The sequence below is a fragment of the Aythya marila genome (genome assembly GCF_965140915.1).
Source record: "Aythya marila genome assembly, chromosome: Z".
NCBI classification, from domain to species: domain Eukaryota; kingdom Metazoa; phylum Chordata; class Aves; order Anseriformes; family Anatidae; genus Aythya; species Aythya marila.
The window spans coordinates 35431658-35448750 of record NC_139080.1 but is presented as its reverse complement, the minus strand read 5'-3'; the positions used below and the strand labels follow the sequence as shown (position 1 = coordinate 35448750).

The 17093-nt window shown below is 36.4% G+C and overlaps 1 protein-coding gene across 4 annotated transcripts in view; it reads left to right on the top strand.

Moving 5' to 3' along the window:
* The window catches only part of BNC2 (basonuclin zinc finger protein 2), a 348609-nt gene that overhangs the window by 237348 nt on the left and 94168 nt on the right, over positions 1-17093 (top strand). For all 4 annotated transcript variants that reach the window (XM_082784296.1, XM_082784298.1, XM_082784297.1 and 1 more), the window contains one exon: positions 8043-8278. In XM_082784296.1, the coding sequence (XP_082640422.1) occupies positions 8043-8278 (236 nt within the window). The remainder of the gene's footprint in view (positions 1-8042; positions 8279-17093) is intronic.

Genomic DNA, 17093 nt, shown 5'->3' with positions numbered 1-17093 from the left:
CCTTTACACAAGCACAAATGCATATTCTGACAAGAAAGCACAGCAAGATCCAAGTCCTGCAGAGGAGAAGAGGATAAGGAAGACCATGATCTTCCTTATCATGGTCCCCAGGGTCAGTTGTCTCATTTATGAAGTATGACCATGCAGGTAGCTCAGATGTTTTTCTGAGAACATGGAATGGCATGGTCCTGTATTGCTCTTTCCTTTGAACACATTAGCTATCAACAAAGGGAAAAAGCTTTCTACTATATTTATTTGTTTAAGAGTCAATTCTGTGTTTCAAAAAAGGTTATGCAATGTAAAAGTTAGGATAAAGTGTTTGTTTGTTTGTTTGTTTTATGCAATCATATTTTCTACTATAGAAGATTTATTTATTTATTCATTTACAATTTCTTCTATGTTTATAAAAGAAAACACCTGTTTGGCTTGCAGGAATTGGCCAAGGAGGCTGTTTTCCTGACAGGCCAAAAGTGACCAGCACAGGGCCCCTTTAAAAACAAAAAAAAAAGAAAGAAAGAAAAAGAAAAAAAAAAAACACTCTTTTTTTTTTTTTTTTTTTTTTTTTTTCCCCTATTTCATGTGAGCATTGGCAGAAACTCTGACAAGCAGTTCTTCATATTTTATTATGCTCTTGTCTGGCAGAATCTCTGTCAGGCAAAAACCTTGTCAGCGGAAAACCTGTCGTAGGATCAGAGGAGACAAAAACAGGTGTCACAGATGCAGTCAAAACTGAAGGAAAAAAAAGATTAGGCTAAAGAGAGAAAGGCAGACAATTACATTAATGCCATTGCTTTTATCTTATAGATGTGTGTTATTATCTCGGGGTGCTGAGTGCGCAATTGCCTCAAAGAAAAGTAGACAGGAGACAAGGGGAAACTTGATAGTTATTAACTGAAGAGGCAGTGTGTCAAAGCTGGATGGGGTTCAAAGTTTTGCAAAGGGATAAAAAAAAATTGCAGACAGCAAGCAATGTCTGTGAACAAACTGTGGTTCTGCTTTCGGCTACATAAACCTAGTAGCAATCTAAGTGTTTCAACTTGGAATCAGATCATAGATTTAAAAAAAAAATAATAATAATAATGAAAGATTTCATTCAGACTTTTTAAATAACATTTATTTTATGTACATGTAACTGAAGTACTGGGGATTTTTTTGATCTGTTACAAAAATGTTGTTAGAGCATGAAACATGGTGAGGCATGAAGACATTTATCAATTCAGTTGCTGTGTTGTTTGGGTTAGAAACACCTATAATCAACACACGTTTAATTTTAAAATGCTATTAAGTGTCCTTTTACTAAGTGTGAACATCTGTACATGCAAGCTGTAAATTAGGACATTACATATGTGTTGGTCTGTCAGAGATTAAATGCATTTGGCAAGTGGTTTCAATTATTAGCATTTAAATACAGTAAAAGACAGAAGGAAAAGTTATTTTTGCCTATGAATATGAATTACTTCCTCACCTTCCATGATCTTTTGAAATCTAGTGACTTAGTGAATTTTCCTCTTCAATATGGATAAAATTGTGAAAGGAATGAAGACAGGAACAAAATGAAAATCACCAAAGGATGCTTGTATTTATGCCCAGACTGATCAGAAAGTATAGATGTTAATGCTCCACCATCTTTGTGCTTGTGCCAAGGGGTGAGTGGGAAAATTTCCTAAACCATAAAAATATTTGAGTCATTCAGTAGACACTGGCAATTTTTCTTGTCCTTGATCACCTTCAAAGCGTGACATTTTTTTTTAATTTTTTTTTTTTTTTAAGGAGCAATTTTTTGTTATTTATTTTTTTTGACTTGGGAAATGTACTGCAGTACACAATGTGGCAGGTGGTGTTAAATCTGCTTCCTGAGGGAGGCTAGCTTAGACCACCTCTTATGACTGCAGTAGTCTGCACATCCCTCCAGCATTTCAGTCATTCCTAAGAACTTCCTATTCTTGAAAGAAGTTGCTACTTGTTTCTCTGTAGCAGGAAAAAGAAGAAAATCTTCTGAAAAATGTAAAGTTGTTCATGTTCACCAGTAAAACCAACAGCAAACTACAGTGCTGCACATTGCCATTAATAATACTGTATCTGTTCTACCATACTCAGCATGCTGTTTTTGCAACAGTATTTTGGAAACTTTTTATGCTGGTATTGCATATTTGATTTATCAATTTCAGTTTCTCTTGCTGCAGAAATTTGCTCAGTTATTTAGATAAAAAGAGTCTGGAATACTCGCAGTCATTGGTTGGATGCAAACTACTACTAAAATTTCTGTTTTCATTTTCCTATTTATCCTTGAACAAATCTAGTTATCTGGAAATATGATGATGTTTTAAAAACTATTTATTGTCATGTATAAGTGTACCCATCTGACTGTGTCTGTCTTTGGTAGATTAGAGAACTGGTTTGAGAGCATGCAAGAGTGGGAATATTGCTTAGCACAAGTTTGGAGCTGAAATGTGTTGAGATTCATAATGATCAGTGCACTGTAACCTACTGACTGGAATCTCTTACGTGGTGCTCTGTGCTACACAGCCAGGCAAATCAGCTGAGAATAAGGATTTTCTCCTAGGACGGAAACTCCTAGGACTAGACTTTTTCAACTGTCCAGCAATCCTGAATATTCATCTAGGATCAGGAAATTAGAAAGAACTACATGGATCTATGATTCTCTGATTTACAACTCCAATTACATTTTAACTAGGATATTTAAAATTCTCTTATATTCAGTAAAAGCAAAATGTCATGCTTTTACCTATTCAAAGAACAATATGAGAGCTTAAAAGTACACTTTTTGTCAGCATTTGCTTGTGTTTCTTTTACTTACCAAAAATGGAAACATTCAGAAGCATGACTTTTAATTTGGATTACCTTCTTCACTACAAAATGAGAAATATGGGGTCCTAGGTCAATGAGTAAATTTGCATAGCTGAACCTATGAACTGCTCACAGTATAGACAGAATAAAAGCATTTTTCTTAATGTTTTGTCTTTTGAATAGTTGAGTGAGTACTTTAGCCTTACTTTATCTACTCCACTTAATTTCCTTTGAATTGCACAGTGTCCAAAAACTCCGCTAAAATATGGTGAAGTAGGTCCCTCGTCCCTGCTTTACTAGAGTGAAAGGGAAGGGAAGGGAAGGGAAGGGAAGGGAAGGGAAGGGAAGGGAAGGGAAGGGAAGGGAAGGGAAGGGAAGGGAAGGGAAGGGAAGGGAAGGGAAGGGAAGGGAAGGGAAGGGAAGGGAAGGGAAGGGAAGGGAAGGGAAGGGAAGGGAAGGGAAGGGAAGGGAAGGGAAGGGAAGGGAAGGGAAGGGAAGGGAAGGGAAGGGAAGGGAAGGGAAGGGAAGGGAAGGGAAGGGAAGGGAAGGGAAGGGAAGGGAAGGGAAGGGAAGGGAAGGGAAGGAAAAGTTTATCAATTTATTACAAATACTCCCAAAACTTTTTCTGGCATTTTGTATAATAAGGAAAATATAGGCAGTAATGTGAAGATTGACACTGTATCAGTTTCAAAGTTCTCTTTACATTTTAAATTATACTGCGTCTGTGTAAAATCTGGGAATTTAGTTTACTGTTCAAGAAAGTAAAGAATGGATAATCCAAATATTAGAAAGAACCTAGCATTCATTTGCAGGTGCATGACATGCAACTCCTTTAATGTAATTTTCGCTTCAATTTTATATGCTCACACAGCTTATATTTGTCTATAATAATAATAATAATAATAATAATAATAATAATAACAACAACAACAACAATAATAATAATAATAATAATAATAATAATAATAATAAATAATAATTATTAATAATAATAATAATAATAATTATTATTATTATTATTATTATTATTATTATTATTATTATTATTATTATTCAGTAGCTAACTCAGATGCCTAAAATAATTGGGACAATAGTCATAAGAAGTGTTTCATGGTTCTAAGCATCATCTGTCCTATATATCCTTATTTCTTCCTGAAAAAGGGATCACAGGCAAGTTGAATTTGCAATTGGATGAGCTAGCCTTTTGCTACCTGGATTTTCTCTACACTCAGAAAACTAGACACTCTCCTTTCAGCTGCCAAGAATGACTATAAAGAAACCACCAACAATAACTACAAAACTAAAATGCATTGAAACCCTTAAGACAGAAATATTCAGTCCTTCTAGATCTTTTGGGTTATTTAGGTGAGTACAATTTGCAAAAATTTGAGTGTCAATAGCAGAGCACTGAGACCAAGGTGTAAACTGGAGGGATCTGCTTCTGTTTTTACAGCAACAGATAGAAAACCTAAGCACTGTGTGCAATGTGTGAATGTGTTGGTACATAAGGATGTAGCCCCAAGGAACATCTCATTAGGTCTTCTGTGTCTTCTCAAAATTGCCGTCTGCAGCAACAAAATTACAATAGGATCTTAACACTTCAATGCAGAAAGAAAGGTTTTCACCTTGCGATGGCAAAAGGCTAGGAAGAGTACTGAAAAGAATCCTAAATAGATAGGCATCTTCTAAAATCAGTGATTAATACTGATCATTTAAGGATTATGGTGCATGCTCAATACTTCAGAGATGGGTAGAAAAACAGAAATGAAAGGTTACTAATTCCTACACTAATTATGCACTTTATCTACTTTACGACCCTTTTTGCCCCCCTTTTATTAGTTAAAATTTCTGAAACAAATGTTTGAAATTTAGAGATCACTGTGGGAATATTGCTCCGCTGTAAGCCATTATAGTAGAACAAAAGGAACTTTTTTGGCTGTTCCACAAAAAGAAAAAAAATATATATTATTCTGCAAGCATATGATTTTAAGTTTCATCAGGTCTTTCCTTCATGTATCAATGCATAGATTTCTGCTCACATGAAAATAAAAAATATCAGATTATTGGGGCAGTGCTAAAAATTGAACCAGGCTGTTGAAAGGTAGTTGCCTTAATTGAAGCACCTAGTTGAACCCATCATAGTAATTTTCTGCAAAAACTGTACAGGTTACGAGCAAAAGGTCACAAACATGGTAAGACTTTTCTGGGTGAAGTTTTGAGCCCACTGAAAACTTAAGTATGAGTAATACCTCATACTGCACCCAGACGGGACTTACAATGAACAGTTCATGACATTCAGTAAGTGATATCTTCTTAATAAAATCACGTCTATTTATGTATTTTTTCAGCTATAATAAAACTCATTCTTATATACAGCATGTTTCATCTTGAAGTCTCTTAAACACTTATGAAATCATACACTGCTGCAGATAATTTTGAACATACTCATCTATGAAACACAGCACTGAACATTAGCATAAAGGAATCGAACCAATAGTTTAGGGCAGGAAGTCACGAGGAATGCCTTATCTACATGAAATTAGGTGGGCAATTCAGGAAAACAGAATGCAACTGTCTAGTCTGAGATTTGACAAGAAGGCTAAAGATAATACTATTTTCCTAACAGAAAGAGTAATGAAATTTAGGTCCTTTATTTTTATCTCTTACCTGAAAGAACATGTGTCTAACAATAGAAAAGGCCTCTTGAATCTAACTAAAACACTGTCATTAGTTTACAGATTCAGATTATACCAAAGAAATCAATTAGGAGTACCATGGAAAGTAATCTCCATCTATCAACTCCTAGCAATTTCCTTAATATATATATATATATATATATACACATATATTATCATATACTTTATATATTATATATATAATACAATATACATTAATATATTTTTATTATTTATTATATATTGTATTTCTTGTATTATATTTTTATGTATATATAAATGTATATGATATACATGTATATATGTATAAAGTTTGGTATTACAGATTATTCAAATTAAAGTTTAAAATTGCATTTTCCTGACAGCTGCAAGGGGGTTCAATAATCATTGATCCATAAGAACTTCTAATTTCTCTACACATTATTTTTTTTTCTTTTGTCTGTTGTATGAAGACTGTCTTTATTTTGCAAATGTTCTGTGACACACCCATGCAAAAATATATGCTTTGTTGTGTTGTAAATTATGAACTTCAGTGCATATACTGACTTATACTTTAATAGAATGTACTTATTTTATTTTTTAATTATATAATTTGCAGAATAAAGCCACAAATGCTCACTGGAGATCATTTCACTGTCACTTGAAATATTAATCCAGCACAGGACTAATTCTTTATTTTTTGCTTGTGTGCACCTCTTTTGAGAAGCAGAAAACTTTAGATAATATTGCTTGAAAACAGATGTTTCAGATAAATTCAGTAGTACAGGACATCTTGTAAAAATTTCTGCCTGTTGTTCAACCAGTGTGTTTAGTCACTTAAGAAACAACCTTTTCTATTGTTTCTCTTTTCTTTTCTATTCCATCTTGACCTCTTTTTAAGGTTTTATTTTTACAGTGGTCACATTACATGAAGTGGGTAATTGTCCATAGAGTTTTGTAACCTCATTCTAGTTATTAATTTTATAATCCACTCAATAGTCTTTACATAAAGACGTATTGCAGTTGCTCTGACATGGGCCAAATTAGAATAGCCATCTTAAAAATGTTAAGCAAGTCAGTTTTCCTCTTCTAGTGAAAGAGCTTGCTTTTCCTCACTGTAGGCATAGGGTTTTCTGTTAAGTAAAAAGAAACAATCACCCCAATACCTACACATACACATACACATCCTCTCAAATACACCTCAATCTACACAGTAACAAAATTAACTTTCTAGTTGTTTTTTTCTGAGTACTTTGAAGACACATCTGTTACAGTAGTAGCAAAATAACCATCTTACAAAAACTAGCATACAAACAGGAAAAAATCAAAATAAATAAACATAAACATAAACATAAACATGCTGTAGGAAAGTATTTGACCTGTTTATACTTCAATCAAATCCTATTCATTAGAACTCATAAATAAATCTGTCCCGCATCATGAAGCCTAGATAGCCGAAGCGCTTTGGAAGAAGAGCTATTAGAAGAAAAATCCCACCCTTCACATTCTGCAGTATAAATGTCCTGTGGAGAGACATAGGGCTGCAGTCCCTAGGCTTGCCAATTCCTTATCTTTTTTGAATGTTAAATTAATATTTAAAGCTATTTATTCAAAGTTGACTTAACCACTAGAATAGGAAAGATCAGACAAATCAGTTACAAGAAATGAAGTATGAGGAAACCGGAACTCTTTGACAAAGTATTCCTTGGAGTAAATGTATTGAATGAAGCCAGCAAGTAAATGATAAGGGCCTTTGCGCTTTGGATGTAAGAAAGCAATTTATCAGGAGTACATGAACTCTCCAGTGACCATAAGCCAAAGAAGAAACCAAAGTACAGGAGAAGTCCCTATAAGATTATTTTAAATGCTCAGAAAGTTTAATTTAAAAAAAGGAGTCAGAAGCTTAGGTGCTGGAACATGCTTCATAAAACGGAAAAGGAAATTAAATATAAACATTGATACAAAATGTAGTGTGTGATGTCATATATAATTCCATACCATTTAACTTCATAAGGGGATAAAAGTTGCCTGCATCCTGCAGACTTCCCCTCCTCTCATCTTTGAATTATTTGTGTTGTGAATATTACAAAATTCACACTAAAGGATAAAACAAACCAACTTAGTAGCTGGTTTAAGTAGCAGTGAATTCATTATAGACTGCATGGTAACTTATAGGGATGATTTTTAACATGTTTAAAAGGCTGTGGTTCAAGGTGTATCTGTTTTAATTTGTACTATAGAAGGTAAGTCTCAAATCTTTAACAGTTACGGTCAGTTCTGTGTAGCTTCAGTCTTAGCCTTCAGCTCATCATTAATTTTCTGTAATTTCTTTTGAATTTACAAGTATTATGGTCTCTGGAGCTCAGCTAAGAATGCTTCTGCTCTATGAATTAAAGTTAATTGTGACCCTTGGAAAATGAAACTGTTTTAGAGTGCATCAGCAGTAAAGAATCATCCAAGTGTTATTTTCTGTTGAAAATAAGCGCATCTGCCAAATTTGATGTGTTTAGATAGTTCTTTGGGAATGTTTTATTTCATTTCTGCTAGCTTTTTCCTTATATGTAATGCCTTTTCTTTCAGCTTTGGACAAGCTTAGTACTCAACACCTCTACCACCCAACCCAAGTGGAGATTGTGCAGTCCAACGTTGTGTTTGACATCAGCAGCTTGATGCTCTATGGTACACAGGCTGTGCCTGTGAGACTGAAGATACTACTTGATCGACTCTTCAGTGTACTGAAGCAAGAGGAGGTGTTGCATATTCTACATGGCTTAGGCTGGACACTTCGAGACTATGTTCGAGGCTACATCCTTCAGGTAGGAAATAAAGCAAAACATGCTTACAAACAGAACTAACTGATATTTTTGGTATGGAACTATTGATCATGCACCCAAAGAAGTAGAAAGATATTGAAATATTTAATGTGCTGTGTTGAAGAATAACGATGGTGTTGGCAAAATAAAATATTCAATTTTTACCTATGCTGAAAAAATGCAGTCTCCTTAGTACTGCAGTATGCATTTGTACTTGCTTCTGCGTATTGTAGGAAATACCTCAAATACTGCAAATACTGAGGTTAGCTAACTGCAAGCCTGACTTGGTCATATAAGGCAACTGGCATGTTTTCAAGGGCTACAGTTCAACTTAAGGAAGTGAGATCCTAATCAGCAGTTCTTTCAGCTTTTCTTTCCTTCTTTATCATGATGCCAAATACTGGGTAGGTGAGATGGGGATGGTGATCATGGTTTTGTTGGCAGGTATCCTTATAAGGTAAGGTACCAACAAGAAAGTCCTGTTTATATGGCCATTTTAAAATGGTAGCTTTATTAAATAAAGTTTTACAGATGGACTGGTTAAAGTAAGGTAAGCAAACAAAACTCCAAATAAGTAAACAAAAAATGGCTAAGCTTGCTTTAAGGATATGGCCAGGAATATGTGTAGTTGGTTATCTTAAAAATAACATTATCTGTTGGGGTCATAAGTGAATTATTACATTTCACAAGACTTTCTGATTGAGAATCCAATACTAAATGTTTCTGAGTGCTCTTAATTACTACTGACTTTGTGGGAGATCTGCATCTTCTAGAATTCATCCAGTTGTTGAATCAGGCATGCCTGAAATCTTTAAAAATTCTATTGATTTATGTCTTTATTTTCTTAAACAATGATAGTTTGCATGACATTATACAGAAAATATGGGAATCTTTATTCCATCACTGAGGAATTCTGACTGTATTTTTCAATTCCTCTTCAATTTTCTTTCCTTTGTGTGAAAGAAGTAAATTAGCTTTACCTAATTATGTGGAAACATCCATATTCCTAGGTCTGGAATACTTTCTTAAATGTTCTATAGTCATTTTTTTCAGAAAAGAGTTTTGAATTGTAGAACATTCCTAGAGAAGAGCAATAAAAAGGCCACTATTATAGTAATGAGATCCTGTTATTAAGATATATACAAAAATTGATCTCTTTAAGTGTTTTAAGATTCTCTGAGGCATCAGCATCTATTTTGTAAAGGTTAAATGTTATACATTTATACACTACATATAAGACTTTTTTTTCTTTCTGGTATAGAACTTATACGTAAGTATATATACATGATATTTGTACAGGTATAATAGATAACTATAGGTGGTTGTACAATATATATCCATGGATACATATACATGGATATTAGATACAATGTATAATTTGTATACATATGTGATAGGTATGTATAGAAATAAATATTCTTATTGGACTATGTGCGTATTGCATCATGTTTTAGATTCCTGCATTCTGAACACTGCTGACCAAGAAAGGTGAAAAAATGTGATTTGCAAAGGAATCGATTGGGGGGGGGAAGAAAAATCATTATTTCTGAGACATAACATTAGAAAACTGCTGTTTAGTAAGTGCAGCAAATGATTAGGCATAACATATTAGAAGTGCAGAATTTAGTATGTCTTATAGACAAGACTGACATCAGTAGCTTTCTTGCTTTAAAGATTGTGGAATCAGTCCTATATTGATTTTGTTTTAATTATCTGTTTGAATAATCTTAATACATGCAAGAATGGCTGGTAATATAATTACAGAGAGGTTTATACAGTCAGATTGTGACCTATGCATCTGAGCAGTGTAAAAGCCTATAATACACCATTAGGCCAGAGTTCAGTTTATCTGGCTAAAACTTACTATAGCCCTGAAGGCATGAATTTTACCATCACAACATTCAACAGCAGTGAATTGAATATTATGTCAGTAAAAGAAGAACAATTATCAATGGAAGTTAAAGGCAGCTGTTAGTCTTACCACATGTTGACTTGGTTAGTGCCTTGCTGTGGATTGTGTTATTTGGCAAATGAATACTTCCTATACCTCCCATCTAATTTCACAGAATCACAGAAGTGATTAAGGTTGGAGGTCATCTAGTCCACTCCAATCAAGCAGGGATACCTATAGCAGCTTGCCCAAGACCATGTCCAGGCCGCTTTTGAAGATCTCCAGGGATGGAGACTCCACAACTTCTCTGGGCAAAAAACCAAACCAAACCAAACCAAACCAAACCAAAACAACAAAAAAAAAAAAAAACAAAAAACAAACAAACAAACAAACAAAAAACATTTTGTTTGCAATAAAGCTAGGAAGCTCAGTATTTGGTGAAGAAAGGGAAACTACTCAGTAAAGCATGTAGTAAAAGAAATATCAGGAAAATAACCAAACCTCTGATAAGAGAGAATGATGCTTTAGAAAGTACCTCTGTTGAACTATCTGATAAAACAGAGAAGAGCAGCATGCAGGGAAATTAGGAAGGAAATGGGTGGTATCACTCTCAGGGTACACACTTATGAAAACTACAGGTAATGTCTCCTTCAAGAAAAAGGTGTTCCATGAGGTTCATCATTATAAAACTGCAACACTTCATAGAATTTTAGGAGGTTTTCAAATTCAGCTTTTCCGCACACACATACAAAGAAAGTTTCCAAAGAAATTGTATCAGCCTCCTATGAGAGAGCCAAAAGCTTCAAATAGCAAAATAAATAATCTTAGGTTAGATGTACCCATTAAAAATCAATTATTTTAGTATTGTCAGACATTTTTTTTTCTGTCTAAGAACCATAATGAAACCTTTCTTCCCACCAGAAAAGATACCTGCTCTCAGTAACTTTGAGAAAACCTCACAGTTTGCTCCACTCTAGAAAATTCAGAGAAACAAAAGAAAACCAATGCCTCTCTAATTGTGTATTAGCACTGCAAGGTGGGTGGGATTTTTGCAACACCCTCATTTTGAGTAATAAGGTTTCTAAATAGCAAACTAAAAAGCAGTTTGGGCAGAAAAAAAAAACAACAACAACAACTACAAAAAAAACAGTATTTATCAGTATTTATTGCTTCATTCAGTGAATTCATTAATAGACTGCAGGAAGTGAAGAAACCAGAAGCCAGCAGATGTAATACGATATACTGCCTTTCACATTTGGACAATCACAATCTTGCCAATAACGGCTGAAAGGCATTAAGACCTGGCAAATTTCCTCTAGGTTGTGTGCCATAAACCTAATTTCTGGTGAACAGGTACCTATCTCTGAAATGTCAGTGAGTGACAATTAGGTCAGCAGTCTTATCAGGTAAGTCACAGGATTAATATTTTGGTGGACGAAAAATTGTCTCACTTATAGAAGTGGTCCCCCTGGAAAACAAGATTCACAGGGAATCTTTCTGGATTGTGCTTGCTCTCCGGGCTTGTAGACCACTTCAGTTTCTACTCTTGTTAATCTATTACCTATATTGAGGAAGGAAGCTGCTGTATTCGGTGTGGACCTATTACTGAGGCTGTAGGTTTTCTCTCTAGGAACAGCCAACACAGCAACTGTCTTTACATGACAGAAAATTATTCTGTCAACAACAGTAGTTGCTTTGGGTCAGATTCAGTGCCTGCTACTCAAAGAGATGTGATTAGTAACTATTGATTTCAGTGAGGTTGTTTTGCTGTAAAGAGCAGCTCAACTGCGAGCAAGTCTCCAGCTCTGGTTTGGTTCCAGCTGAGCTGAGTGAAGATATAACTCTGCCAGCTGTTTTCCTCTGCTCACCCACTGGAGAATACTTCATCCCTCCCATTTGCTAGTGTAACTGCATGTGTAATCTCTCCTTAGCCTACACAAGACAGGTTAGAAAAAGCCTTCTGCTAAGCATGTGCAAGTAAATCTGGTTATTCAGAGCAATAAGGACTAGAGAACAATTGTGCCACTAGCAATGAACAGCTGGGGCATTCGGCTTTTACACCGATCCAGCTGCAGACAACAGGACATGTGACCACTACGCAGAGGCCATAAACTGACTCTTTGGAAATATTGATTCGATGTTTTATTTTAAGTAACAACTCAACACTTTTTCAAGTGTTACATGATCAAATAGTTTTATTCCCTTAGTGTAAAAGAGGAAAACAAATATTTTCTTTGCAGTACAAATAAGGGAGCAGAGTTACAGAACATTTAAGTGACCAGCTTGATGCAGAAAATTCTCACTCTTACCGTCATCCCCTTGAAAAAAGTAGATTGTAGACAGTAGTTCACAGGCATTATCTTGGTTTCCAGACTTTCTGGTGCTGCTCACTGACATGAGAAATTTAAAAAATCCTTCCTTCCTCCCCCCAAATTAAAACATGCACACACAATGAGAGAAAGAGAGAATGAAAGAGAGAAAGAGAGAGAGAGGGAAAGAGAGAGAGAGAGAAAGAGAGAGAGAGAAAGAGAAAGAGAGAAAGAGAGAAAGAGAGAAAGAGAGAAGGAAAGAAGGAAAGAGAAGGAAGGCAGGCAGGAAGGCAGGAAAGAAGGAAGGCAGGAAGGTAGGAAAGAAAGAAAGAAAGAAAGAAAGAAAGAAAGAAAGAAAGAAAGAAAGAAAGAAAGAAAGAAAGAAAGAAAGAAAGAAAGAAAGTAAGTAAGAAAGAAAGAAAGCCCTTAGCACATCATCTTTCTAAGCAAGTGAGATATTAATCACATGGACAGGTGAAAATAGTTTTCCTGTTCTTAAAATTAAACATTGCCCCCAAGCTTTTAAGACTTTGTCTCAGCCTTCTTGTCTGTACTCATTTGTCTGCCTTTAAGAGAATCACAGAATCATTAAGGTTGGAAAAGACCTTCAAAATCACTCGGTCCAACCATCACCCTACTACCAATGTCATCCAGTAAAACATGTCCCTATGTACCAAGTCCAACCTTTCCTTGAATTCCCCCAGGGATGGTGACGCTGCCATTTCACTGGGCAACCCATCCCAATGCCTGACTACTCTTTCTGAGAAGAAATTTCTCTAAATTTCCAAACTAAGCCTGCCCTGGTGCAACTTGTGGTCTTTTCCTCTAGTCCTATCACCAGTTATCTGTGAGAAGAGGCCAACCCCCAGCTCCCCATACCTTCCTTTCAGGTACTTGTAGAGAACAATAAGGTGCCCCGTGAGCATTCTCTTCTTCAGACTAGATGTCTGAAGTTTTGCTACAGAGCCCAAAGGCTATTTAATTAAACAGCTTGTCAAATAGCCTCTGTTGCTTAAACTTAAGGAGTATTAGAAAACAAAACAAAACAAGCAGCATATCTGAGGTATCAGCTTTTCCAAGGTGGTGTCAGGTCACTCTAGAGATGATATCATACTTTCAGTTAAATGTAGACTACTATCTATAATCACAAGTCATGTGAAGTTTCTGTCAGGCATTTTTTTCCAGGACCCATCAGTTGACTTACTGCTTTTTTCTTTCAAAATAAGAACACCTATAAATTGGTTGTAGGCTACATTACATGTAATAGAGAAAATAAAGAAAAAATGAAAATCAAATTATGATATAGGTGAAAAAATAATGTTTACTCCTGCCACCCAGCAAAAAGTTTCGATGACAATTATGCACCATTAATATAATAAAAATGGCTTTTGTATCTTTGCAGACGACACCAAGTTAGATGCATGTGTCAATCTGATCAAGGGTAGGAAAGCTCTGCAAGAGGATCTGGATAGGCTGGACCGATGGGCTGAGGCCAACTATACGAAGTTCACCAAGGCCAAGTGTGGGGTCCTGCACTTGGGGCATAACAACCCCAAGCAGCGCTACAGGCTGGGAGATGAGTGGTTAGAAAGCTGCCTGGCAGAGAAGAACCTGGGAGTGATGGTTGATGGCTGAATATGAGGCAGCAGTGTGCTCAGGTGGCCAAGAAGGCCAACAGCATCCTGGCTTGTATAAGAAGCAGTGTGGCCAGCAGGGCTAGGGAAGAGATTGAACCCCTGTACTCGGCTCTGGTGAGGCCACACCTCAAGTACTGTGTTCAGTTTTAGGCCCCTCCCTACAAGAAGGACATCGAGGTGCTCAAGCAAGTCCAGAGAAGGGCAACGAAGCTAGTGAAGGGTCTGGAGAACAAGTTTTACAAGGAGCAGCTGAGGGAGCTAGGATTGTTCAGCCTGGAGAAGAGAAGGCTTAGGGGCGACCTTATTGCACTCTATAGACACCTTAAAGGAGGCTGTAGCAAGGTGGGGGTTGACAGGATGAGGGGGAATGGGCTACAGTTGTGTCAGGGGAGGTTTAGGTTGGATATTAGGAAGAACTTCTTTACTGAAAGGGTTGTTAGGCATTGGAATGGGCTGCCCAGGGAAGTGGTGGAGTCACCATCCCTGGAGGTCTTTAAAAGATGTTTAGATGTCGAGCTTAGTGATATGGTTTAGTAGAGGGCTAGTTAGTGTTAGGTCAGAGGTTGGACTCGATGATCTTGGAGGTCTCTTCCAACCTAGATGATTCTGGGATTCTGTGAAGGTTGTGCATTTATTTAATTGACATCACTTTTCATTCCTTATTGGTCTGTTTTTCAATCTCTTTTAATTAATACCTTGCATTTGTTTAGTTGTGACCACTGGGGAATTTTTAAGCATTTTAAGAAGCAGTTACTGTGTCTTTCAATGTTTTTCAAGTATTATCTTTTTTTATTTATTTATTTTTTTGATAGCAAAACCAATAAGGAGAAAGGTTAAGAAGTTTATTTGTTAAAGTCTATATTAAAATAAAAAGGACAAACAAAGTCGTTCACATGCAAGCTGATATTAACTGCCACCCACATTTAATTACTTGATAATAAAGAGAATAGTTACCCTTCTTTTACAGCTTTTTTTGTTTTTGTTTTTGTTTTTTAGCTTTGTTAGATGCATTTTTATATTTTTTTTCCCATTGTAATTATTGATAATGCTGATATATGTTCTTTTGTTCAAACATAATTTTTCTGAGCAAATAAGGCTCAAAGTTAGTTAACATTTATCCAGACTTCTAATCTCTCAGTATGGATAGGATTTAAACCTGTGTCTCTTCAGTATGTGTCCTGTACATTTCTTGTTCTCTGTGCCCATATGATTCATCCTCCCTCTCTTTCCACTCCAACTTCTGCTATTTTTTCCTCCCATTCCCCTCTGCTTGCCTTTTTTTTTTTTTTCCTTATCTTCCCTCCTTCAGCCTCACCTCAGTTTCACAAAGAGATGAAAAGGATCTGTTAGATGATGTGTCCTTCTCCTGAGTTTTCCATTCCTCCCACAGCATCACTGCATGCTAATATTTGTGTGGCTGTGATCATCTGGAAGAGTTTCTTCTCTCCCTTGTGAGTTTAGCATGACTCCCTTGCACTTCTGTGAAACAGATTCTTTGCTGTGCCCCTTGCTCTTTTGTATTCATCTCAGTTGTACTAAGCCAGGAGTGACTATCCTATCTCTACTCTAAATGGGGAAGAAAAAAAGCTCAGATAAACCTTTAAGGGCTTAAAAGGGAGATAGGAGCCAGAGCACTGGAACTGCTGCACCACAGGGAAGCATTGTTGTATACAAGCAAAGCAGTGTCACTTTTTCTACAGTCTGAAGTGCTTTCAGATTTACTCTGTATATGCACTAACTTGCCTAACATCTCCCTGCTGCTTTTGATGACTTACCTCTAATAGTAACACTACCAATCACTCTAGTGCTACATGACTATTTATTGTGACTGTTAGCACTTGAACTGGGAAAGAACAAAAGTAAAGGCCAAAGAGTTTGATGGCTGTTTTGAATGCCACCAGGACAAGTTACATCACAACAGATGTCTCAGTAACATGCAAAGATCATTTGGATTTCCATAATATGTGTGGCTGGAGAGCTGTGTTATTGCTGCTCTGTGTCTTGCATCTTGCACGGGTAATGAAGCGGAGGGCTCTATAACCCCTGGTGATCAACAGCAGTGTACAGGATGCTAGTTCTTAATGACTACTATGAAATAGTAAGCCTTTATAACCATAGTGCTTCACATGGCTCTGAAATACATGGTCTTTTAAATAGCAAGCATTTCTGGCTATGAAGACCAGAGATGGAGAGAGAGAGAGAGAGGGAGAGATTGACTTTTGTAAAGCTGTGTTTCTCCTACCTGTAATGCTAACTGTTTACTGTACCGGGCTGAGAAGCAGTGATCCCACTCCTCTGATGTAGTTTCACACAGCTGGGCACAGCCACTGGAATACAGTGTGTGCAAATGCCTTTTTCTGAAAGTCTGTCGGGCATATGCCAGGACCATGTGTGCTTTCTTTTCAAAATGGAGCTGAAAAGCTCTTCACCTGCCAAGGCTTGAGTTCATGGTTTTCTCTTTCTGTGTTTCTCTTTCTGATAGTTGATGAAAAAATACCTAAAGCAGAGTGAGGATGGAGGAGGTGGGAGGAGGAATAGTTCACTCCCTGGGCTGTTTTAGGTGTGAGTGATGCCATCAAGCATCACAGGAGAAACAGAGCCATGAACTTGGGTCTTGGCAGGTAAGCCAAGGAGGAAACTATTTCCAGCTTTCTTACTTCAGAATGTGTTTGAATTTGTGTTAACTGTTTATGATCACAGAAGGTTTTCAGTGAAATACATGTTTATATATATACACTTACCTAAATGCTATATGTTTATTTTTATTAGTAATAGATCCTATGCATGTGTATGTGTTTGTGTGTTTGTGACAGAAGTCTCTATTTTTCATAATGATTCACTGTGGGTGAGGGGCTTTTCCTCACAGGCTGGAGAATCACTTTTCTTGCAGTCAATGCCATGTTGAATCTTTCCTCAGAACATGTCCTGCACTATATCAAAGAAATATGACCATGAAGTTAAGGACAGGATTTTGGGGTTAC